The sequence below is a fragment of the Sus scrofa genome, chromosome 14 (genome assembly GCF_054392235.1).
Source record: "Sus scrofa isolate SSC_HxYL_T2T_F1_AM1 chromosome 14, Sscrofa_HxYL_maternal_Yorkshire_Landrace_v2.0, whole genome shotgun sequence".
NCBI classification, from domain to species: domain Eukaryota; kingdom Metazoa; phylum Chordata; class Mammalia; order Artiodactyla; family Suidae; genus Sus; species Sus scrofa.
In genome coordinates, this window is record NC_139396.1 from 158,569,836 (window position 1) to 158,593,179 (window position 23,344).

A 23,344-nucleotide genomic window follows, 5' to 3' on the forward strand; every position below is an offset into this window, starting at 1 on the left:
TTCCAGACTAGAGGTCAAATCAGAGCTGCAGCTGACAGCCTACACCAGAGCCACAGCAATGCCGGATCCTTAAGCCACTGACTGAGGCCAGGGATCAATCCCGCATCCCCGCGGTCACTGGTCAGGTTTGTTACCGCTGAGCTACAACGGGAACTCCTGACCTGACTTTTGACCAGAGAGGTTGCTTTGATTAAAGACACTCTTAAACACAGCCCTCATCCCCCACCCCGCCTGGGCAGGGAAGACTCTATAATAAGGCAGATAAGTGCAGCATGTTCAAAACAGCTCCTTAAAATAATAATCCATATCACTCTACTCCCACAATTAGAGCCTTAACAAAATAGTTTTTTTCAGAGAAAACAAACAGACCAATTTGGAGTCTCTCAAATGAACTTATTTATGAAGCAGAAACAGGCTCACAGACATAGAAAACAAACTTAAGGATACCAAAGGGGAAAGGGGGGAGGGATAAAATAGGAATTTGGGATTAGCAGACCCGCGCTACTGCGTATAAAGTAGGTAAATAACAAAGACCTACTGTACAGCACAGGGAACTCTAGCCAATCTCGTATAATAAACCATAATGAGAAAGCATCCAAGAAAGAACAGGTATACGTGTGTAATGGAATCACTGTGCTGTACCCCTGAAATGAGCACAGCATTGGGCATCACCTCGAATTCAATTAAAGCAAATAAATAAATAATAATTTGGTGTCCCTCCTATGCCTCGTTCACAGAGAAACTGCAATTACAAATGACTTCCGGGAGCAAAAAGGGAGGCAGCTCACATCAGATCCAAGGGGGGTTTTAGGATATAACAGAACACGCCTTCTTCAAAGCAAGGTCAAGGGTATGTTTCACTAGGGCAACTGACTGTTTCACGCTATGAAATAATTTTGAGACTATGATTATGAAGGCAACAAATCACCAGTCTTGTAAAAGCTGGAATATATGGACAATTATCCTCGTGTGTTAAGTAGAAATATAATTACTTCACCCAATTCATCCATCAAGACCCACCCTTTAAAAACTGCCAGTTACAAAGGTCAGGCTTAACTGATCAGAAGGGAGAAAATTTCATGCGTCCCACCTTCCTTCCTAAGCCACGTGAATTAGTCATAAAACATCCCAGGGACCTTCAGCAGGTCCCTTTATATCCAGCTCCTGTAAGTGATTTTCCCAGAAATGGCAGGTGTGGACACCCATCCCATCAATCCTTCCTAGATCCTCAGGTCAAGCAGTCTCATCAGGAGGCAGGTAGCACCGTGATGGAGAAACGGTAAATGGAATCGTTTTATAACGCACAGAATGGAAATTTGAAAGGGGCTTCCTACCTTCCCCTGATTTTGAAAACAGATGTGAGTTTGGGCAGCAATAGTCACATCCTTTCTACATTTTTTTTTTTCTCCCTTAGTGTTCGTTTGGATCCTGCTGATTAAATTGAAATTTTACCCAGGCCAACAGAGTTAAGTCTTGCCAAAAGGACTATTTTACCATAAGAAATCAGCTCCTGGCCCTTCCCAGGGCTGGACTGTCCAGTGACTGGGGCAGTGAATATTGGCATTGTGCCAGTGAAGGAAACAAAAACGAAAATTCAGAGATGACATTCAGTTCAGATTTCTGGCATACGTGCTCTGAACCCCGTTTGGACAAAATACCCACTGATCTAGCTTCCAGAACAGGGGCTACCACCCACCTCACTGAGGTTTACAGCAGCCCTGTGGACATAGGAGACTCCTAAACCACCGTTATCTAGGACAGGGGATCGAAGAGACGTGTTCAAAAACATAGGACGAATGGCGGGCAAAGACAATACTGGTGCTGGACCTCGACTGAAAACACAAACACAGGAGTTCCCATCACGGTGCAGTGAAAATGAATCCCACTAGTATGCATGAGGACATGGGTTCGATCCCTGGCCCTGCTCAGTGGGTTGGGGATCCGGCATTGCTGTGGCTGTGGTGTACGTCAGCAGCTGTAGCTCCAATCAGACCCCTAGCCTAGGAACCTCTGTATGCTGTGTGTTGGGCCTTGAAAAGAAAGAAAGAAAGAAAGAAAGAGAGAAAGAAAGAAAGAAAGAAAGAAAGAAAGAAAGAAAGAAAGAAAGAAAGAAAGAAAGAAAGAAAGAAAGAAAGAAAGAAAGAAAGGAAGGAAGGAAGGAAGGAAGGAAGGAAGGAAGGAAGAGAGAAAGAAAGAAAGAAAGAAAGAAAGAAAGAAAGAAAGAAAGAGAAAGAAAGAAAGAGAGAAAGAGAGAAAGAAAGAAAGAAAGAAAGAAAGAAAGAAAGAAAGAAAGAAAGAAAGAAAGAAAAAGAAAGAAAGAAAGAAAGAAAGAAAGAAAGAAAGAAAGAAAAGAAAGAAAAGAAAGAAAAGGAAGGGAGAAAGAAAACACAAAATCCGAGAGCAGGTGAGCAGTTCCCAGGCCAGCTCTGCTCCCCAACCCTTGCTTGGGGTTCTTTAGGCTTCGAGGCCCACCTTCTTCCCACCTCACACACGCTCCTGCACTCACCTCAGCTGTTCTCCTGTTTCTCATAGGACCCGCCTGTAAATGATGGTCGTGTCGAGATGGGTAACGCTGACCTGTCTCTTGATCTCCACACCAAACTTCCCGTTGCCTCCTAGGCATCTAGCACAGAGAGCCTGTCCCACAGACTCAACACGGGCCTTGACTCCTGAATTTCCCACCCCAGTGATGGTAGCACCACCTGCCCTGGCATCTTCAACATCGTACTCCCCTCCGTTATCCAACAGCCTGTAGATATTTGTGCCATTTGCTCCAATGGGTCCCCATCTGAGCCTAAAACCCCTATCATCTCCTTCCTGGAATAACGGAGTTGTCTTCCTGGAACCCAGGTCAGATCATACACTCCAGCAACTTAAGACTCTTTAATGGGTCCTCTTGGCCTCCTCAATACAGACAAAAACCGAAGAGGATTATTTATTTTGGTCAAAACAATCTAAAGGCTTTCTATCCATTAAAACAACTTACCAAAGGGAGGTGGGAGGGCAGATAAATTAGCTGTTTGGGATTAACATACACACACTACATACATAACATAGACCATTGGCATTCCCACTGCGGCACAATGGGATTGGTGGCATTTCTTTAGTGCCAGGACTTAGGTTCAATCCTTGGCCCAGCGCAGTGGGTTAAAGGATCTGCCATTGCTGGCCAGGGAAGCCCATATCCCACAGGGAGGCCAAAAAAAAGAGAAAGAAAGGAGGAAAAAATAAACAAATAAAATAGATAATCAACAGACCTACTGTGTAGCACAGGGAACTATGCTCAATATTCTATAATAACCTATAAGGGGAAAAAATCTGGAAAAAAAAAGGTAAATGTATATATATGTATGACTGAATCACTGTGCAATACTCCTGAAATTAATGCGACATTGTAAATCAACTACACTTCAACACAAAACAAATAATGTTAAATTAAATAAAATAAATGCTTTCTAACAATTCCAGCTCTCTGAGCAAGTCATGAGCTACCTTCACAAAGAGCCAGGCCCCTGTCCTCGGGACTCACCGTGAGGCCTGCCTACTGTACAGAGGCTTCCTCACTCCTACCTGGGAAGGAGGGAAAGGGATCTCAGGTACCAGGAAAAAGCTGGACGAAATGACTTCTACAGCCCTTGAGATTCTGTGGTCCTTATGCCTTTGAGACATCAGCCTGGCCCGTGGACCTCGCTAAGAGAACTGCCCCCCTAGCCATAAGGCTGGAAGCCCGGGAGCCATGTTTCTGACGTCTGACCTTGCCTCCAACCTGAGATGACTAAATCAGGATGGAGCCTGACAAGTTCCACTCAGAAGCAGATGCTCAGTACTCAGAAGCAGTACCACGGCTCTAAGTGAAGCTGGAACCCAGAGAGCCCCCTGTGCTTTCTGCAACCCGGGGGCTCGTTCTACAAAGCTCACTTGTTTCCTTACAATGGTTGTTCTTTCATCAGCAATCATATGTTTTTAGTTCTTGCAACCCCAACCCTGACCTAAAACTCTGCTCTCTGGGTTCCCAACGCCACTGAGAAGGTTGCAAGAAATCTCATCCTTTTTCCAGGCCCTTCTCAAGAGTCTGGGGACAGAGGGGTCTAATTTTTAGCAATCTCCTTGTTCTTTCCTGAGGGAGCCAGCTGGACCACAGAGAGGTCAAACAATAGGTGAGGCCCGTGAATGACAGCACAGGCCCATTGTCATGGAAGAGATGTGACAAGCTCCCTCCTGGACCAGACTTTAGACAGGCTCCTCTGAGCACTTCTCCTAACAAGGCTGCTATCTCCATCTACTGCCTTGGCCTCCCAGGCCCATGAATCCTGTTGAGTTTTAGAGAGAATCCCGCTTAGCTGGTTCCATGAGACTTTTCCTGACCAGTGATATCTAGTCAAGTTCTTCCCAGGAATTTTCCATCGCTGAGTCCCTCAGTCAGCCTGTCAGCTGGAGGTCCCCAAATGCCTGCCAAACTCAGAGCTGAGCTCAGTTCTGCACTGAAGTCTCTCCCCTACTGCAGTAGCTCAAATAAAATCTGTCTTGCCACCTTCAACAAGTGTCCAGTGCAATTTCTCTTTAATAGTTGGTAATGACTTGTGGGAGGACACGGAGGGCATGAGTGTCCCCTCAGAGAGGGAGGTTCCCACAGAAGCGTGGTGCCCACACACACACTGACTCCAACAGAGACTCTTCTTCACCAAACTGGAGTCCGTCTCTGAGACCTCTTTTTGACAAGCCCTCCCTCTTGGGTTCTGTCCTTGGCCCGTTTAACCCAAGTTTAGCAGGAATCCCAATTTAGAGAAAATCCCCCACCCTTGATATCTGATCAAATTCCTCATTCCCTACCCATCGAGTCCCTTCAGTCTCAACTCCCCTTACCTCTGTTTCTTTTTAGAACTCTTCCATCCACTGACACCCCTCCCCCTGATCTTTGGCTATAAATTCCCACTTTTCCTTGTATCTGACTTTGACCCCAGTCTCTCTCCCCTACTGTTAGGACCCCACCATCGTAGTCCCCCTGAATAAAATCTGCCTTATCCTCAACAAGTGTCATGAATGATTCTTTCTTTAACAACTTCTTCTGCCAGAATAGCCAACATTTAAGACCAGCTCTTAAGTGTTCTTCCAGAGAGAGTTCCTGCTGTGGCTCAGCAGAACAGATCTGACTAGTATCCATGATGAGGTGGGTTTGATCCCTGGCCCCGCTCAGTGGATTAAGGATCTGGCATTGCCGTGAGCTGTGGTGTAGGTTGCAGATATGGCTCAGATCTGGTGTCACTGTGGCTGTGGCACAGGCCGGCAGCTGTAGTTCCAATTCGACCCCTAGCCTGGGAAGTTCCATATGCTGTAGGTGCAGCCCTAACAAGCAAAAATAAAATGAAGTAAGGTGTTTTTCTAGAATAGGAACTTTGCAAATACAGATATAGCCCCAAAAGGAGAGAAGGAATCCAGGAGGCCTGTCTCTCTCCTCAACCAGGGTGGCCTTGGGTACATTGCAGGCAGCCTGGACCCTTAAACTCTGCCCTCAGGGCCAGCCCGTCCTTGTTTCTTTTTTTTCTTTCTTTTCTTTTTTTTTTCTTTCTTTGCTTTCTAGGGCCACACCTGTGGCATATGGAGGTTCCCAGGCTAGGGGTCAAATCATAGCTACAGCTGCCAGCATACACCACAGCCACAGCAACGACAGATCTGAGCCTTGTCTGCGACCTACAGCACAGCTCACAGCAATGACGGATCCTTAACCCACTGAGCAAGGCCAGGGATCGAACCCGCATCCTCATGGATCCTAGTCAGGTTTGTTAACCACTGAGCCACAACGGGAACTCCCTGTCCTTGTTTCTAAGCGGCTAACCACCTCGTGAGCAGGCATTCCTGTCTGGAGAGCCAGAGCTGGCCCATCTGGAACTGACCTAGTCCTCAGCAAAGGAAGAGGAACCGAGCCTGACTGTTCTCCCGGCACCTCTGAGCACCCCCAGGAAATGGCATTCATTCTTCTCAATGTCTCCAAAGTCCCGGTGGGGAGCTGTGCTTCCTGAGCCCGCGTTCTCGCCACCAGAAGGCTTCTATCAGTGGATTCACATGCTTACCGAAGGCAATTTCTCAGCTAGGTATTTAAAGGATCCAAACTAAATAGCTGCCACTACTAAAGAATAAGCTTTTAAGCCATGCCTTGCGGGGGGAGGGCTCCTGAAAGGATTAACTGGGAAAGCTCCTTTCAAATCACTTTTTTGTCTCGGGTTGACTGTGTCAGTTTAGGAAAGGATTTCAGATCCCCGATATCTTTGATATAGGCAGATGGGGAGGGGAAATGAAAAGGAAAGAGACCAAAAAAAAAAAAAAAAAGCAAGAAAGAAGAAAAGGGACGCTACGAATGGGTGTGGGTATAATCACAAACACACACACACACACACACACACACGTAAGCACATATATACCAGCTAATCGGTCCCATTTCTGAACCAAAATTCAAATGAAGATTAAAAGATAAAACTTGCTCCATGCAAAACAATTCTTTTTAGAATTTATCTTTGCTAGAGTCTCTGAATTGAAATACTCTATTACCCAGCAGCCTTCAGACGAGACCATCAGAAAATTTGACTTACACCCAAGTGATTTCTCTCATGAAGGGAAGGGAAAAAAGCTGGTTTTTGTGCCATTTGTGTTAACAAACTTAACGCAGGTAGGAACGGGAAGCATCTCACCTAGTGTTTCTACGGCCGAGTGCCTATGACTTGAAGCTTCATAAAAAAAAATGAGTTATGAACGCAGATACCGCGCTGGATGCAAACTGCACCTGCTCGGGTCCTGAGAAGGGCCCACATTTGCCCCATCCTCACTCTGGGGGGGAGGCTGCTCCACGCTGGCCTGACCCCCCCACCCCACCCCACCCCACGATCCAGGGTAACCTCCCCTTCTCGTTTGCTTCTGCAGCGACTGCCGGCCTAAAAGCCTGTGTGTTTGGAAATTCAAATCAGCTTCAAATCTTGTCTGAGGCCCTGAGCTCTCATTTCATGTTTGTGGGGGGAGACGGCTCCAAAGCACATTTCATTATTAATAAAAATAAAGGAGGGAGAGAGGAAATAAAGGCTTGAAGGGAGCGCCACCCGGTTAGAGGCGAGTCCTTTACCTGCTTTTGAAAGACTCTCATTTCTTTCCCAGGCAGAGTGGTCCTTGGGGCATGAGAAGAGCCGACTGTGGATCTGGAAAATAAACAGAAAGCGTCCCAGTTCTGTGTGTTTGGGACCAGATCCATAATCTCCAATAATGTATATTATGATTTTTTTAAAAATCGAGAAATGTCCCTGGAATCTCTCCTTTTTCCCAAGAAAGAACTCGATGGTAATGAATAAACTTACATCTATTTCCTCCTGTGCTGAAATTCCACCAATGAATAAAGGGGGTGGTTTCTGATGATGGCAAAATGCACACGAAGGAGGCCGGCAGCAGGAAAAACTAATCACCCAACATGGATTTTGCCAGTAGATCAAAAAACCACACCTCCCATTTCTTTTCTGTCCCAGCCTTGTGCTGAACCAGTGTTGAGCTAAAGTGGGACATTCAATACATAGTGACCCACTGATGAATCCCGAGTAATCAAAGTTCACGAATTAGCCCTCAGGGCCCAGTGGAAATAAAATTAACGTATACAAAAGCATTCAGCTGTCTGCCAGTGTGAGCAGGATGCTGACTTTCGTTGCCCAAAGACCGAGGTTTCAAGTTCATTCCGAAAGCAGTGGGCTGTGGGGGAGTCCTTGGGTTTGGATTTGTTAACTTCTCATCAGACTCTGGAGCCCCTCACTCCTCACGGGGTCTCCCCGTACCCCTGCCCCGTGCCCATCACCCCTCTGAGTACCCCACGGCCTTTCCCAAAGCTGAAGAATAACTCTTCAGACCCCTCTGTTGCAAGCTCATCCGTATCTTCATGGTGAGCCCCTAACTCAGAACCCGAGTTCACTGCTTCGTCCCGGGGCCGAGTTAAGCTGTTCCGTGTTCACATCCTGTTTTTGGCCCCTTCACATCCCCAGCATCTGGGCAACCAGTGTGGGGATTGCAGAGCGCCAGCTGACTCAGCCCCACAGCCCTCTGCAAGCACCTGGCTTCTCCGCAGCCTGGAACCGTCTTATACAGGCTCTAGGCACTCCTCGTCCAAGAATTCCCAACGGCAAGGGTGCTTCAGGAACCTCAGGTATCACCTTGACCCCGGCTCACAGTCCACAGACATCCTGGAGAGATGTGACTTGGCCTCTGCTCTCTGATTTCATTGTAATCCCTTCGTACAGAAGACCAAGCTTTCCCTTGCCCTCAGGACAGAGCATCAGAAGAAACCTGTGTGACCCCCGGGCCTTTGCACTTGTTGCATCTGCTCAGCCTGTTCTTTCCTGGTCCTCCTCCAGATCCTGACCTGCTCGTGTCTCTCTCCAGACACCACGCTCAAAACCAGGTTTCGGATGTACAAGCTCTGCCAGAAGCATTCTTTTCCCTCAGAGCACTCGCCTTGGTTTGTAAATACACACCAACACGTGTGAATCTGCAGCCGATGTCTGTTTCTCCCCTAAGACTCTAACCCCTCTGAGAATAAAATTATATTTGTCTGGCTTGCCAGTGGTTTCCTAACTCCTGTTTCAGGGCCAGACACATATCAGGCTCTCCATAAGTATTTGCTGGTGGTGAGGGGGGAGGATGAAAGAATTGATCAACTGACTGATGAGCACAAGCAAAGCTTCTCCCTCGAGTTAAACTGTGCACCGTGTCTTCAGAATCCCTTCTTCCATCTCCTTGGCGATAAAGCACCATCCAGGGTCCCCACTCTCCCCTCCCTCTTCAGCTTTGCCCTCTTCAGTGTTTCTGACCACATCCAAATCCTCCTTTTTGTTCACTTTGTAAAATTGAAATATAGTTGATTTACGACGTTGTGTTAGTTTCTGGTGCACAGAAGACGGATTCGGTTACGCATATATATATCTCTTCTCATATTCTTTTCCAGTAGTTTATCGCAGGATATCGAGTGGGGTTCCCTGTGCTACACAGTCAGCCCTTGCTGTTTATCTAGTTTAGGTGCACTAGTGTGGATCTGCTAATCCCAGCTCCGAATGAATCCGTCCCCGCCTCCTTCCCCGCTGGAAGCCAAAGTTTGTTTTCCATGTCCATGAGTCTGTTTCTCTTTGGTAAATAAGTTCATTTGTATCATAGTTTAGGTTCCACCACCACCTTTCTTAACTTAAAAACCAAACGAAACGACTCCCCCCACGCACACATGCCACCTTCCCACTCGCCCCGGAGCTTCTTGACACAGACACACTCTCTGTCCCACCGCCTCGCCCCCACCTGGTCCCAAGTTTAGAACGGGCTTGATGGAGCCACTCTGTTCCACGACACAGAAGTTCTTTTCCCTGGGTTTTTCAGGGCCCACCTTCCCGCCTTCCAGTGCCCAGCTCCAGTGGGTGGGCAGGACCCACAGCTCCTGTGGTCACATTTCCTAAGTATCTCCCTCAGCACCTCCGCCTCCCTCTCCCCACCACGTCCACGGAGGGCCTGGGGACTCGTGCCCAGGCTCACACTCTTGGCTTTCTAATGAATTTAAGATAGCTAAAGTTATTGAGGTGTTTATCTGCCCTTGAGGTTTAGGAGTTCTCTATATATTCTGGATATAATTCTCTTATCAGACACACGATGTGTAAATATTTTCTCCCATTTCATAGGCTGCCCTTTTACCCTGCTGATATTATCTTTTGATACACGAATTTGAAAAACTTCTCATAAATCCAATTTTCCTATTTTTTCCTTTTGCTGCTTGTGCTTTTCTGAGTCATGTCCAAGAACTTACTACCAAATCCCATGTCTTGAAGACTTTGCCCTATGTTTTCTTCTAAGACTTTTCTAGTTTTAGGTTTTATACTTAGGTCTTAGATCCATTTTGAGTTAATTTTTTCATTTTTATTTTTGGGGGCCATACTCACAGCACGTAGAAGTTCCTGGGCCAGGGACTGATCCTGTGCCACAGCAGCGATAACGCCGGATCCTAGGCCACGAGGCCGCCAGGGAACTCCACTGGGAGTTCATTTTTGTGCATGGTGTCAGGTAAGGATCCAGAGGAGTGGTCATGAAGTGACTCCTAACCAGTCCGTTCAAGACCTGGTCTCACCGGGTCTCTGAAGCCCTCGGTGTGTTAGGGAGCGAATGGCAACAACAGTTTAGCAAAGCCACACAATCGGGAAGGGATGTAACGCCTCCTTCCCGCCTCTGCTCCCAGAAGCTGCTGAGTCTGGGGTGACACCGGGAGCCATGGCTGCGGGCTCATGCCTGCCGGGCAGCTACCCCCCTGGTTCCTAGGACAGCTCTGTGGGAGAAATGTAATTATCACTTCCAGTCTACAGAGGTTGAAATGAAGGCAACTGCCAGAGTCACACACACCCATCAGCCAGTGGAGGGGCACAGACTGGAGCCCAGGCCGTTCGGACAGCTCCTTCCGAGGAGCAAACCATGGTGAGGACCAAGCGGGGGACAAGGATGGTGACACCTCACCATCACAGGAGATGTGCCAGTGCGTGACGCTCGTCCACACATCAGCCCATCTGGATCCTCCAACGTCCCTGAGAGGTGGCCGGAACACAGAGAGCTCTTCAATCCAAAGAAACCAAGGCCCGGAGAGGGTAAGAGACAGACATGCCCAAGAACAAGACGGCCGTGGCCCTGGCACCTGCACCAGCCGTCCCGAGCCTGGTCTGGGGGTGCGCCCACGCCACCTCACCCCTGGCCACCTCAGAGAGTCCCACCTTCCAGCGCGGACCCCAGCAGAAATTCCATGGTCAAGTCTCACACCAGCTGGGCTGTTGGTCACACTGACAGCAAACTGATCTAGGAATTCCACCAGGAGTCAGCATCTATGCCCTGGCGAGATCTGAACACTGCAGGTACCTTAATCCCGGAACCTTCCATTGGTATCCGACTAAACGCTTTACAAAACCCCTTCCACCTTCTCTCAGTGGATCCCCCCAGGTCCTGCCATAATAGCTGTGCTCTAATGAGCACATATGTTATTGCCTTTTGCTGGTTTTGCTGTTTGCTGACTCTCCCGTCAAAATATCCAAGTAGTCACTCTGGGCCTTTGATCCTTTATGCGTGATTCTAAAAGCCAGGAAGCCCTCGAATCTGAGTTTTTCTCTCTGAGTTTGCAGAAAGCTCATCTGACAGCAAAACCTTACCTGAACTAACCTGAGGCTATTCCTAATATTAACTTATTCCATGTAATGTGAATATTCATATATTTTATCATAGAAACATCAGTGAGTTTAATTACAGGGCACCACCTTAGGTCCTCCTGGGAACCTCATGCAGTAGCACCTTCTTGAAATAAAATTTAAAGTCATCGTTGAATTACATTTGGCCCCAAGAGCTCTGGATGGAGCACTGGATGGGTACCACGGATATTTAATGACCGTACCAGCCCCTGGGTTAGGGTTCCCCAAAGACCCATCACATGGTCCCCATAGGACAGACATTGTCTCCGCTTATAGATGCAGACACTGGGGTGTGGAGCCAGTAGTTTCCACTACATCACAGAGCTATCAAATGCCAGAGCCAGGAAAACTAGAACCCCTTATTACCAAGTGTGTGTTTGTGTGTGTGTGTATGTGTGTGTATAGAGATGAACCCCTTATTACCAAGTGTGTGTGTGTGTGTGTGTGTGTGTGTGTATAGAGATGAACCCCTTATTACCAAGTGTGTGTGTGTGTGTGTGTGTGTGTGTGTTTATGTGTGTGTGTGTGTAGAGGTGGGCCAGGGAGTTAGAGATGACTCATGGGCCTTGTAAAGCACTGGGCATGTGAAACAGGCCCTAAGGGAGATCCTCCGTGGCACAGTGGGTTAAGGCTCAGAATTGTCAGAGCAGCGGCTCAGGCCACTGGTTCGATCCCTGGCCCAGGAACTTCCACCTGCTGCGGGCACGGCCAACAAACAAACAAAACAAAGATAGATAAATAAAATAAAAATAAAGTGGTCTGAAACTTCATCTGCCCCGGGAAGGAGGAGAGAGGAAAAGACAGGAATTTCCAGGCCTGCAGAGAACCCCGCCTCCACTTTGCCTGGACACCTTCCTGGTTGGCAGAGAAAAGAGCAGAGAGATGTTGAAACTACTTATACTCCAAGTTGTCAAGGACCAAGGGTGGGCTGCTGCGGGCAGGGTCTTCTTCCTAGGATAATGGCAGACGTTGGCTGGAGTTTGCCAGCAGAAAAAAAGGAAGGAGGGCCAGGACTTCTCAGCATCCCAGGCTTCTCCTGGGGAGGGCGGAGGTCCTTCTACAGGGCAGATAACAAGCCCAGGGTGTGGGTGGTTCCAGGCTGGACTGCAGATGGGTTAACACAGGTCCTTGGGGGCTGGAATACACTCTGCAAGGCTAATTTAGATGCATGCTTGGCCTGTGCCAGTGTTGTGTGCTTGTATTCCATCTTCTGAAGTCTCTTCTGCAACAATAATTAATGTCGGAGCCATTTATGGATCAACAGTGTATTTTCTGGTTAATGCAACGCTGCACCTATAATAACTCAAAACTGAGATGTATCATTCCGCCACGATTCCCTCTTCATGCTTCATCTCTTCGTGTTTACATCTGGTTTAACTTTTTCTAATCTAAAATAAATCAGCATGAAAAGCATTAGATTTTTCATTTGGATTCTCAATTGCCTTTTATTACCGAGATAATATCCCTTATCTGATTGCAAATGGCAGGACCGTTCCCTTGCCAGGATCTGAACTAGGTTTTGCCTCGGTTCAGTCTCTGCGCCTGCACCCCCCCCCACCCCGCCTCTCCCTCACTTTGGTTTTCAAGCGGGGTGCCTGTTGGGGCTCAGGTCTGACCATGAGACAAATCAGGATGTGAAGAGGATGGACTGGAGTCCCCGTTGTGGCTCAGCGGGTTATGAACCCAACTAGGATCCATAAGGATGCGACTAGTATTCATGAGGATGTGGGTTCAATCCTTGGCCTCGCTCACTGGGTTAAGGATCCAGCGCTGCCATGAACTGCAGGGCAGGTCGCAGAGGAGTCTGGGATCTGCCGAGAGGTGGTCTTTGAAGAGTTTGTTCTGTGTTTTCCCAACCGTGACTTCAGTCTGCTGTCTGTTTGCAGGGATAAAAGGCAGCAGCAGTGACCCAGCCCTCTGCAGAGACTTTTATGCAAACATCAGACGTGGGGGGCGGGGAATAATACCGTAATATAGGCATGTTAATTGCCCAGTTACAAAGTCAAATTTAGCTGAACTACTTCGACTACTTTGTATATCAAAGAGGGAGCTGTCCCCTGACTCCTTGAGTTTTCCTTGCAGCTTTTGTTCCATTACGTTTCCTCTCATCGGCCACATGTTCTCCTTACTTTAGTGAGAGCCGAAGATTCCAGAAACTGAATCCACTTCTTACACCTGGTGGGAAGCTTCCTCCCCTGGTAATTGTTTACTGTGACTGTCTTTCCCTTAATTAAGTCCCCAACTGCTTGAAATACTTCAGCATCCAACGCCATAAGGTTACCCTGACTTTGGAACACCTTGGAAAGTTCTGAGAAGTCAGTCGCCCATGCAGTCCTATGACGTTTAACTCAATTGCTGTCACTTCTTCTTCTTGCAAAGAAGACAGGACAATTGAGAAGGAGAAGCAAAGGCCAGAGGTATTTCCTGTTCTCTGGCTCACCTGTTCCCAGGAACTTCTCCCCGGGGGCCTGCAGGAAGAGGCCTTCCCATCTCACACAGGTGGCTGCTTTTCACAACATTTTTTTTAGACAGACTGACAGAACGCAGTCTAAAAGGAGCCTTTTTTATGGCTGACTTCCACATCTTTTCAGCATTAGGAGGAGGGACGTCTTTTACTTGGTGAGAAATAGCAGAATCGGGTCTTTCACGTCTTTATAAAGGAGTAAGAATAACAGCTACTCTAAACGGCGGTTGGCACGTGCAGGCTCTGGGCTAAACGCTCAACAGGCATTATGCAGTCTCCATGGCAACCCCCGAGGAAGGTACCACTGTACTCCCGACTGAGAGGTGAGGAAATATTATCCTTAGTGCTATTATTGATAATATCAGTAATACCATGATAGACGCACAAAGCAAACAATCTTACAGGTACCAAAGGGGACGTTGTGGGGGCGAAACCTTAGGAGTGGGCACTGACATACACACACTGCTGTATATGAAACAGACAACCAACAAGGACCCACTGTAGCGGAGCTATACTCAATATTTTATAGTATCCTACAAGGGAAAAGAAGCTAAGAAAGGATAGATATATACGTGTGCATAACTGAATGACTGCTGTACAACTGAAACTAACACTACCTTGTGAGTCCAGTGTACTCCAATAAATAAGTAAATTTTAAAAAATAATAATATTCATAACAAGGAACTGAGCGTTACTCAGCTCTTAGGACGAGCCGAGCACAGCCTTGTCTTTCCTTCTACCCCTTTCTTCAGGGCCCATAAAGTCACTAAATTAATTAACTCCGTCCTGTGTACGAAGCCACCGATGCCGAAAAAGCTAAGCGGTCCTGCAAAGTCAGAATTCACAAGGGATCACAATCCAAGGTTCCTTGAATCGGGGCCCAAGCCCTCACCCCGCTGCTGCCTCAGTCGAGCATCAGCGTTTCATTAGGATGCCAAAGTGGTAACAGAAAGTTGTCACGGTCCTAAAAAAACCCCTGCATTCTGCACGATTTCAGTTATAGAACATGACGGACCAGGCAAAACTAAAGCGGCAGAAAGCAGAGCCGTGGTGGCCAGGGCTGAGCTGGGGGGTAGACTTGAAGGCAAAGGGCACAATGGCACTTTCGGGGTCAGTGGGAATGCCCCACGTCATGACTTGGGACTGGTTACATGACTCCATGCATTTGTCAAAACAACATGAAGTGCGGGCTTATAAAATGCATGAATATTAATGTATGTAAATTATACTTCATAACGATGTCTCGTGAATAAGCTCCCACTTCACTGAGAGTCTCAATTTAACAAGCAGAGTTTCAGAAAGAAATGACAGGGACCCCGACTCTGGGACTCTCCCCAGATGGTGAAGGAGGACTGTCTTAGGTCACAACTGACACAGGTTAGTGCAGGGACACCGCCCATTGCTCTGCACCTGCACCCGGAAGGGCCATGTGCGGGTTTGGGGTCCCCCTCTTGGGTTGTTTTCTCACTGTGATCCAATTAACCCCGCATAAAATGTACCACTGTCCGTATCCAATTCCATGAGATAAAGTACCTTCGCCGTGTGGCGCAACCCCCACCGTCATCTGACTCCGGAGCTTTGCTGTCCCCCCAAACTGACCGCATCCCCATTCAACACTGATCCTCCACCCTCTCCTCCGCCCAGCCCCGGGCAGCCACCATTCTACTTTCTGTCACTGCGAATTTAACTGTTCCAGGTAGCTCTGAAGAGTGGTGTCACACAGCCCACGTCCTCCTGTGACCAGCTTCTCTCACCGGCACAAGGTCCATGGTGCAGGTGCGCTGCCGCTCACTCTGTTGATGAGGTTCCTGGATGCACACGAGTTTTTCACGTTGATGAAGCCCAGTTCATGCATCGTTTCTTTTGTGGCCTGTGCTTTTGGTATTGCTATCTTGAATGCTTTAATAATTTTGTCTTTGAGCTTGTGTTTTGTGTACAAACCCCACGGGACAGCAGAACACACATGTGAGCAGAAAGACGTGTGCAATGAGTGTTTGCAGATTTCCGGGTTGTGTCAGTCACAGGTGTTCAAATGCCCCTTGATCGCAGAATTCGGGTGAACCTACAATGTGCGGGAGATCCAAAGTGAATGCAAGGTGGAGTTCCCCTTGTGGCTCAGCAGAAACTAAGCTGACTTGCATCCATGAAGGTGTGGATTCGATCCCTGGCCATGCTCAGTGGGTTAAGGACCTGGTGTTGCTGTGAGCTATGGTGTAGACTGCAGGTGAGGCTCAGATCCTGTGTGGCTAGGGCTGTGGCTGTGGTACAAGCTGGCAGCTATAGCTTCAATTAGACCCCTAGCCTGAGAACCTCCATATGCCGCAGGTGCAGCCCTAAAAAGACAAAAGACAAGGAAAAAAAAAAGTGAATATAATGCAAACAAATTACCCCAAGATCAAGTAAGTGGAGGGCGGACAGCCCCCAGGGGCCATGCTTTCCACTGGAACCAGACTGGCTTCAAATGCAGGAAGAAGGCTCTAGATTTCTGAGAAACACAAATGACCAAGCAACCCGCCCATGTCCATTCTCACTCCTGTTCCATCCCTGTATTAACTGACTGCTTACAGTGAAAATGATGGCGCAGAAGGAAAGGGAGAGATGGGAAACCACAGTCAGGAAGCTGAGGGTAAGAGTGTTGGCAGAATATGATTACACCAAAGAATGAACCTAAAATTGGAATTGGTTTCTGCAGTGTTTCCGTTGTTCTGTTAAGATTGCATAGATGCATGGATGAAAATTAAAAAATAAAAACTGTATCATTTCAGTAATTCTACCTGGCAGTTAAATCCTTTTATGTTTGTGTTAAAAACTGGCATCATACAAACAGTAAAATTCATGGCAATGATTTAAAATTTTAATTTTTCTATACTTAGACTAACATTAAATAGCAAATAAGGAGTTCCCTGGTGGCCCAGCAGTTAAGGACTTGGCGTGGTCACTGCTGTGGCACAAGTTCAATCCCTGGCCTGGGAACTTCTGCATGCTACAGATGCAGCAATCTATAAATAAATAAATATATAAAACAAATAAATAGCAAATAAAAACACTCATAACAAATCAAGAGAAAGACCATGGAAGAGAGGGAAAGGACTTGGATTTTTGAACCAGCCAGGACTAGTTTCCCTGGCTTTTGCTGTTTTTTGTTTTGTTTTGTTTTGTTTTTGCTTTTTAGGGATGCACCCAAGGCATTTGGAAGTTCCCAGGCTAGGGGTTGAATCCAAGTTGCAGCTGCCGGCCTACACCAGAGCCACAGCAAGGTGGGATCTGAGCCATGTTTGTGACCTACACCGCAGCCACAGCCACACCAGATCCTTAACCCACTGAGTGGGGGCAGGGATCGAACCTGCGTCCTCATGGATACTAGTTGGATTTGTTACCACTGAACCACAAAGGGAACTCCTTCCCGTTTTTTGTTTGTTTGTTTGTTTTTTGTCTGTTTAGGGCCGCACCTGTGGCATATGGAAATTCCCAGGCTAGGGGTCTAATCAGAGCTGTAACTGCCAGCCTACGCCAGAGCCACAGGGGCGAACAGTGTGGCTTTGAGCACTCGCATCTCCCATGCACTGCGGGCCCCTCCACGTCTCCAAACACGCAGCCCCCCTCCGTATCCACACCTGGCCTAACCCACCGCCACCACCGAACAGGCTCCCTCTGAAACTGCAGAGCATCGCAAAGCAGCTAAGCCAAGTAGCCAGCCATGTCCAGAAATCATCAGTGAGGAGCCGAGCACATTTGCAGCTAAAATAATGAGTTTCGTGAACTTTCTGTAAATGGAGGGCCAGATCAGAGGCGCTGAGCCTGCCTCAGGGTAGCCACTTGGGGGTTGCCCCTCTCGCCCAGGGGCAGTGGCTCTGCTAGAAAAGGCTTCTCGTCCTCGGTACAAAATGGGGAGCAATTTGCTTTAAGAAAATCACTCCCCCCATCTGTCTTCAACCCTGTTTGTTTCTCTGATACGTTATTATTATTTCTAAATCCTGGATGTTTTCCAAGACGCTCATTTTTGGAGCCGTCTCTCAGTCTTTTCTGGGTGGAGAAAGGATATAAATTCGACTCCCAGGGAGGAAATTAAGCAAATTCTCTCTTTGGAATTTGATTGACGAAAGGGGGAGGAAAAAGAGCGACCTTGTTCTGGAGCTTCATTCCAGCAAAGCTAGAGCTGATGTCTGCCTGTCTGTCTGTCTGTCTGTCGAGTGAATCTGGAAAGAATGCCTAACATTCATATCAGATCAGAGGAAGTTCTCTTCAATTATCACTCACTCTGGCCTCAGGTTTTCATTTAAAACATACTTCCCGCAGTTCTGTTCGTTCCTCCATTCATTCACACACGTATTCCACAATGTTTCTTAAGGGCCGACCTGCACGGTGATGAGCTAGAGCAGCGTGGGGCACCTTTCCTTATGAAGCTTCTAGACAAAGGCTCCACCTTATATGCCTTCAATTCCAGGGCTTCATTTTATCTCCTTTCGTTGCACAGAATCAAAAATTTTAACTGCATCATGGTAAGCAGAAGACTCAGGTAGCCCCCACATGTTCTCTTTCCTTTGAGTGTGAGCAGAACCTGTGACTACGATGGGCTACCACTTCTAGAATTATGTCAGGTTCTATGGCAAAGGGGTTTGGCCCATGTAGTTAAGGCTGCTCATCAGTTGATGGTGAGTTAACCAAAGAGAAATTATACCAGGTGGGCCTGGCCTAATCAGGCACATCTTTAAAAGATGGGAAGGGAGTCAAAGCAGCAGAGGTTGCCCTGCTGGCCTAGAACAAACATGCTGTGAAATTTCTGTGTCCACAGCAACATGGCCAGGACCTGAGGACAGCCTCGAGGGGCTGAGTGAGCCAGCTGAAAGCCTCTGAGGCAACAGGGACGTCAGTCCTACAGCCACAAGGAACTGAATCCTGACAATAACAGGGATCTTGGAAGAGGCTGCTGAGCTGCAGATGATCGAAATCTCATCTGGCACCTTGATTCAACCTGGAAAGATCTTACGCAGAGGGGCCACAGCTGTGACATAATAAATAGGTGTTGCTGTAAGCTGATAAATACGTCATCATCTGTTTTGCAGCCGTAGAAAGATGATACAGACAGTGTGTGCCAACTAGTTTAGCTTGTTGTCTAAGAGCCAGTCCAAACTGCAGCTATGATCTACCCTAAACGGATACGATCTCAGTCATAAGTAAATAAACAAGGGGCCTCAGTTAATGTACACAGAGTGAGCACCAGGAAACAAATATATTCCCTGGACTGGAGAAGGCTGACTGACAATACCGTGGATCACCAGGCTGGGAAAAAAAAGATATGATTTAACATGACATGATGCTATACTTGAAGTCTACCTGGCAGATATATTTTGAAATATAGTTAACAAGAAATGCTTTGACCCAAGTCCCGCTAATTTGGGAAGTTTTCAGCCATTATTTCTTCAAATTATTTTTCTGCCCTCACCCCATCCCCACTCCTTCTGAGATTCTAATTATGTATGTCTTTGATCTTTTGATGTCCCTCCCTTTTTTCTCTCGTCTTCAGTTATGAATCTCATTGATCTTTTTCTTTATAGCATCCAATTTCCTGTTTATCCCACCTAGTAAAATTTCCATTGCAGAGAGTATTAAAGTATCATTTTTTTCTTCTCCATATGTTCTATTTTTTTTTCTTTTTCTTTTTTTGTCTTCCTAGGGCCACACCTGCAGCACACGGAGGTTCCCAAGCTAGGGGTCAAATTGGAGCCATAGCTGCCAGGCTAGACCACAGCCACAGCAATGCCAGATCCTGAACTTCATCTGCAACCTACACCACAGCTCACGGCAACACCAGGTCCTTAACTCACTGAGTGAGGCCAGGGATCCAACCTGTGTCCTCATGGATACTAGTCAGATTCATTTCTGCTGAGCCACGATGGGAATACCTGTTTGGTTTGTTTGTTTGTTTTAGGGCTGCACCTGCAGCATACAGAGGTTCCCAGGCTAGGGGTTGAACTGGAGGTGCAGCTGCCAGCCTACACCACAGCTCACAGCAACGCCAGATCCTTAACCCACTGAGCGAGGCCAGGGATCAAACCCACAACCTCATGGTTCCTAGTTGGATTCATTTCCGCCGTGCCACGATGGGAACTCCTACCTGGTTTATTTTTGTAGCAGCTATTTCTCTTCCCATTACAGTAATATCTTCTCTTAAATCCTTAAAATTAAGGGGAAAGCAATATATTTACAATTTATTTATTTTTTTGTCTGTTTTTGCTATTTCTTGGGCTGCTCCCACGGCATATGGAGGTTCCCAGGCTAGGGGTTGAATCGGAGCTGCAGCCACCGGCCAACGCCAGAGCCACAGCAACACTGGATCCGAGCCACATCTGCAACCTACACCACAGCTCACGGCAACGCCGGATCATTAACCCACTGAGCAAGGGCAGGGACTGAATCCGCAACCTCATGGTTCCTAGTCAGATTCATTAACCACTGCGCCACGACGGGAACTTCTATTTACAATATTTATAACAGCTCTTTAAAAAGTCCTTGCCTGCTATTCCATCATCTCTCCATCCATTTATGGATCTACTTCTATTCATCATAATTTCCCCTGGTTAAAAATCATACTTCCCTGCTTCTTTAAATATCTAGCCAGCTTTATCTGAATGCTAGATATTCTTAATTTTTTATGATTGCTTGATGGATTTTGTCCTAATCTTTTCAAGAGTGTTGAACTCTGTTCTGGTGGCTGTTAAGCTCCTTGTGAAAGAACTTGATTCTTTTGAGAACTGTGTTTTAAAGAAATAGACTCACAGACATAGAGAACAGACTGGTGGTGGCCAAGGGGGAGGGGGAGGGAGTGGGATAGACAAGGAGTTTGGGCTTCGTAGATGCAAACTATTACATTTAGAATGGATAAGCAATGAGGTCTTGTATTCCTGTACACAGAGAACTGTATCCAGTCTCTTGGGAGAGACCAGGACGGAAGATAGTGTGAGAAAGGGAAGGTGAATATACATGTGCAACTGGGTCGCTTTGCTGTACAGCAGAAATTGGCACATCACTGTAAATCAACCATACTCAAATTTTTAAAAATGTTTGTTTTAAATTGCTGTAGGAATTGTTCTATCTGCCAAGTATACTTCAAGTATATCATCAATTTAAATTATTTTAAATTTTGTTTTAAATTCCATCACGGTCTATCCCAAGAGACTGGCTATGGTTCCCTGTGCTGTACAGCAGGACCTCCTTGCTGTAGGATGCTTCTAGAATAGCCTTTACTGCACAACTAGTTTAGCAGACCTCCAAGGCAGGTCCCTGCCAGAATTTCTACTGAATTTAGCCTACATTTAATGAGGTCTCTGCGTTGTGGATGGTGGGGAACTTGAATGATCCATGGCCCTGGGTGAGCCTTGAGAACTGTTCCTCTGAGAGCTCCCCAGCAACTCTTCTGTCCTTGCAGGTTGTTCGTTGGCCTCATGGAGTCTTGCATCAGAGACGGGTCTTCACGCGAGGGAACTGTGGCACCTTCTGGAGCTCTTTCTCTGCCTGGCTCCCTCCTCTCACCAACTTTGTCCAACAAATTGTGGCTGCCATTCTAAAGACCCCTGGGTTCTGTTTAGGCTCTGTCTTGCTGTGCTGGAAATTGCCATTCCATCTGCCTGAAATGTCTTCTGCTTTCTCGCCCCATATTCCCATGCCGCCTGCTGGTCCCAGGAAACTCCTGATCCTCGGTGAGGTACGTGACGACTGTGCCCAGGCGTCTCCTCTCCTTGCTGAGTTCTCTGTGTCTACAGCTCCATGTAGATACCCTGTCTCCACACTCATCAGAATGGCTGCCTCCCCGACCAGATGATGGGAAGGGCAGGGACCCTGCTTTAGGACATCTGTGTCCCCAGCACGGACCACAGTTCCCGGCACATAGTAGGTCCCTGGTGCCTTTGTTTCTTTCTCTTTCTTTGTTTCTTTCTTTTTCTTTCTGTCTTTGTCTCCCTTCCTCTCTTCCTTCCCTTTTTGTTTTTTCTGATCACGCCTGCAACATGTGAAAGTTCCCAGACCAGGGATCAAACCCACTCCACAGCAGTGACCCGAGCCACAGCAGGGCCCATGCTGAATCCTACCAGGGAACACCAGGTCTATGATACATCTTCTTTAACAGTCCAGCCCCACATTTCCTCTTGGGTCCATCTGCTTCACTGCAGAGCGGAGAGAACCTGGGACAGCAAAAACAGAGGGTGCTAAAAACCCAAGTGGGCTTACGAACCAGAAGAAGGTGCTTGGCGAAAACGCCACGGGAAGGAAAGATGCTAAAAGCTGGAGAGGGAGAGAGTCAAGGGGCTCTCTAACTGCCTCCTACCACCTGATCCTCGTACAGTTGACTTTCTCCTGGGCCAGCTCTGAGGTCCCCGAGGTTCCCAGCCATGGCTGTCAGGACAAATGCTGCTTCCCCCCTTCTCCCCCAACCCTGTGCAAGAAACACAAACACAGAGTCAGACGTAACTAAGGAAGAAGCTTCCTTCTGCTGCTCCTGTGTCTCTGTGCAGCCTGCATTATCTATTCGGGCCTCATGGAATTTTCTCTTTGGAAAAACAGGGCTCATGTGCCTCCTGCAGCTGTGGTGGGGAACAATGAGGCCGTTCAGGGACCAGCCAACACAGTTCCTTTGTCCATCCCCATCTCAGCTCTCCTTGCACCCAGTGGTCCGGCCACGCCCCCACCAACCCCCCAGCCCCCTCATGCCGGTTTTCTCACACAGGCAATTCACACGGGCTGCTTTGTCATTTTCTCCTCGGTTTACGAGGTTGGAAAACATCAACCTGAAATTTGCAGATCAAAGTTGCAGACCCACAGTAGGATCACCTGGTTTTCACGTTTAAAAACAGAGATTTCTGTGCTCAGCCATAAAAAAAGAATGAAATAATGCCATGGGCAGCAACACGAATGGAACTAGAGAGTCTCATAGTAAGAGAAGTCAGACAAATATCCTATGATATCCCTTATATACGTGCAATCTAAAAAAATGATACAAGTGAATTTATTTACAAAACAGAAATAGACTCACAGACATAGAAAATAAACATACGATTACCAAAGGGGGAGGGGGGGGCTAAACTGCGAATTGGGGATTAACCAATATATACAGCTACATATCAAATAGATAAGCAACAAAGACCTGCTGTATGACGCAGGGAACTGTATTTAATATCTTGTAATAACTTAGAATGGAAAAGGATATATATATATCCCACTTTGCTGAACACCTGAAACTAACATGACATTGTAAATCAAATATTCATCCATTAAAAAAAAAAAAAAGTCACTCCTCTGCTTAAAATTCTCCAGTGATTTCCAAATGTACTTAAAGCTTAAAAGCTTCAGAATAAAAACTTAAAAAAAAAAAAAAAACCCCACAAAAACCACAGAGATTTCTGGACCCTACCCTTCCTTGGAGCCCATCTGTAAGAAGCCGTCCTGAGGACTCTACAGGACACTGAAGTGTGAGGGCCATTCTGTTCTTTACAAGGTGGGAAACCCCGCTTAGATCTGGGTGGGTCTTCAAAGGGTGGGTCCACCTTCCATGAAAAACATCCTGTTCACGCTTCCTGACCTGACCCTGGCTTGACCCTTGGGAGTCAGATGTGTGTGGATTCATCTCCTCCAGGGTCTCTCGGCACAGGTGGAATCTGCAGCTGACCAC

At 47.2% G+C, this 23,344-nt stretch overlaps 1 protein-coding gene across 5 annotated transcripts in view; it reads right to left on the reverse strand.

Annotated features, from left to right (window-relative positions):
• The window catches only part of C14H10orf90 (chromosome 14 C10orf90 homolog), a 235,829-nt gene that overhangs the window by 204,069 nt on the left and 8,416 nt on the right, over positions 1-23,344 (reverse strand). For 3 of the 5 annotated variants that reach the window (XM_084995860.1, XM_013983872.3, XM_084995856.1), the window contains exon 2: positions 7,109-7,181. The exons of the other annotated variants lie outside the window; for them this stretch is intronic. In XM_084995860.1, the coding sequence (XP_084851986.1) occupies positions 7,109-7,181 (73 nt within the window). The remainder of the gene's footprint in view (positions 1-7,108; positions 7,182-23,344) is intronic. 5 annotated transcript variants of the gene reach the window in all.